Here is a 2,520-nt window from a genome sequence, read left to right on the forward strand (position 1 = left end):
AACTAGGTGAACTAGGTTCTCCAGTTTGATGGAGGTCATCTTCAGCAAAATAGTGTGGCCCATTTAGAAATAGTGGGAGAAGGGAGAGGTGAGGGGAAAGGAGGAGCAGAATGGGAAAAGGAAAGGAAGAAGGAATTTAGGAATAATGGAAGGGAGGGAGGAAGGGAGATGGGAGGATGGTGGGGCAAATGTGCAAGGGAGGAAGGGGAAGGAGGAGGGAGAGGGAGGGGTTGCTATCAGGAGGCGGGGCCTGTGCTCAGGCAACACACATGTGGACAATGAAGAATGCCCTGCCTTCTCTGTGACGTCAGAATCTGTAGTAGAGAAACACAGAGAAGTCTAGGCAGGACTGGCAGACTACAGCAATGCCTCAACCAAGAAGCCTCTGCGAGAGCTTGTTCTAGGAATTTTCATCAATGGGGCTTTTAGTCAGCAGGGTCTTGAGTTGCAGGGATTCCAGTCTGTTAGAGCCACAGCCAGAAGACATAGCCGGAGCCAGCTACATTCCTGGCAGTCGCAAGCGAAAAAGAAACAGTTTGGAGGAGTTGGCAACAAGTTCTAATGTTCATGGACCTCAAAACCAGGGAATGTATCCACATCAAGTTCTCAACTACATCTACTGGAAAAAGGTTAAGATCTCATCTAATGATGCTTATCAAAACTTATTTTTGGACGGGCATGATAGCGACATTAAAATCCGTGCTCTGGGAAGAACATGGTGTTTACACAAAGTATTTTTATGTCAGTCAGGCTACTTTGCTAACATTCTCAAAGGTACTTGGAGAGAATCACACCATGGTGTTATAAATCTGATCATTAAGAATGAGGATATTGATACCCGATCTCTGCATTTTGTGTTTGGTGCTTTGTACACGGATGCGGATTTGTCAATAACACCTCTGGAAGTTCCTCAAGTTTTGGCAGCAGCATGCCTGCTTCGGGTGGATCGAGTAATTCAGCAGTGTGAAGGAATCATGAAAGAAACTATCAACAGGAACACTGTGTGCTCCTATTATTTGGCAGCAGAAACCTATAGATTAAAAGCTGTAAAGACGAGATGCTTTGAATGGCTTCTTTGCAATTTGATGGTACATCCAAGTGTGGCACTTTACAAGGAAGTAGATTTGAAGTTGATGTATCTTCTAGCACTGTCTTCTGACTTACTAGTCATGCAAAAGGAGATTGATGTATATACCACACTAAAAATATGGATGTTCCTTTATCTTAATCCATGCTGGAACGGAACCATGAAACAGCTTTTACAACACGCAAACAACTGGCTTTCCACCCACATGGCATATGTTGATAACATCAGTTTTCTTGAAAGTGAAGAAGGACTAATATTTCAACCAGTGTTTAAAAAGCTGAGATTTCAGCACATCATCTGTGACTTGACTTCCACAACTATTCTTGAACAAGATCGACTAATACCTATGGCATGGTTGTCACCCATTTACAAACAACAGTGGTTGACTTTGCTGCGAACACAAGAATATGGGGTAATTGGACCACAAGTTATCAATGAACAAGAACTTGAAGAATGCACCATGAGGTGTGGTACAATGATCCCCAAGGATGGAAGATATACTTGGAAGTGGTCAGTTGGACGACTTGGCTTTCCTTTACGTGTGACCTTTACCAGGCAGTGTGTAATTTTAAGGCAACGGTGTCAGAGGTGTGATGGTTCTGCTTGCCACAACCATATCCGAAATGTCATATTCAGAATAACTTTGGTGTGTTTTGATTCCAACAAAAGAGTAACTTTCAGAAAGACAACAGGTTATAAAATCCTCACCTTTGAATATAAGGAGGAGCAAATTGTAATGAAATTGGATAGTGATGTTCTAACCTTCCCTATGTGTATATTCTGCAATTTCCTTTTTGTAAACCTAGGAAATGCAGAAAACAAGTAATCTTATCAATTATTAGACTGTAAGCATTTTACAAGTATTGAATGGTTCATTTAATATGAAGGCTGTGTAATGACTACAGTGAAGAAGACCAAAAAAAATTCAATATTCTTTGGAGTCTAGTACCACCAGAAGTGACTGCTTCCCTCCATCACCTTATTTCCATGTATTTCTGAAGAAAACCTTTACTTCCAACAAAGTATTTGTCAAATCAAATAAACCTAATCTTCTGATTTAAATTTACCATCGAGATCCAAGCTTGGAATGGAAATAAGAGACTATATTTGCAAGGTAAAACATCTCAATCAATTTGTTAAGTAGATTTGGCCCTAGCTAAAATTGAGACAAAATAAAATCATGCCATTGTTGAAACTGTTGTGAACCAATGCATTCATTATGACATTATTATAAGACGTAAATCATTGGTTAAAAGGGAATATTTGAGATTACTCTCTGTGTGGGCTTTCAAATAACTAAATAATGTCGTTTGTGTTCGGAAAACATTTACTGCTGACTATGTCTAACTAACTATATATGCACACATACAGACATTTATCTTATACTTAAATTTCATGCTCTATCCTGGATAAGCAAGGGAATTATATATGCA

The 2,520-nt window shown here is 39.7% G+C and overlaps 1 protein-coding gene across 1 annotated transcript; it reads left to right on the plus strand.

Moving 5' to 3' along the window:
- Window positions 1–331: 331 nt before the first annotated feature.
- On the plus strand, window positions 332–2,280 carry Btbd35f2 (BTB domain containing 35, family member 2). The gene has a single exon (NM_001168334.1). The coding sequence runs from the start codon at window positions 417–419 to the stop codon at window positions 1,911–1,913; it is 1,497 nt and encodes a 498-aa protein (NP_001161806.1). The 5' UTR covers window positions 332–416; the 3' UTR covers window positions 1,914–2,280.
- Window positions 2,281–2,520: the final 240 nt, after the last annotated feature.

Source organism: Mus musculus, chromosome X, assembly GCF_000001635.26.
Source record: "Mus musculus strain C57BL/6J chromosome X, GRCm38.p6 C57BL/6J".
Classification (NCBI taxonomy): Eukaryota; Metazoa; Chordata; class Mammalia; order Rodentia; family Muridae; genus Mus; species Mus musculus.

Excerpts from the sequence above, each read along its gene's own strand:
- Btbd35f2 (NM_001168334.1), top strand. The coding sequence starts at position 417 with ATGGGGCTTTTAGTCAGCAGGGTCTTGAGTTGCAGGGATTCCAGTCTG.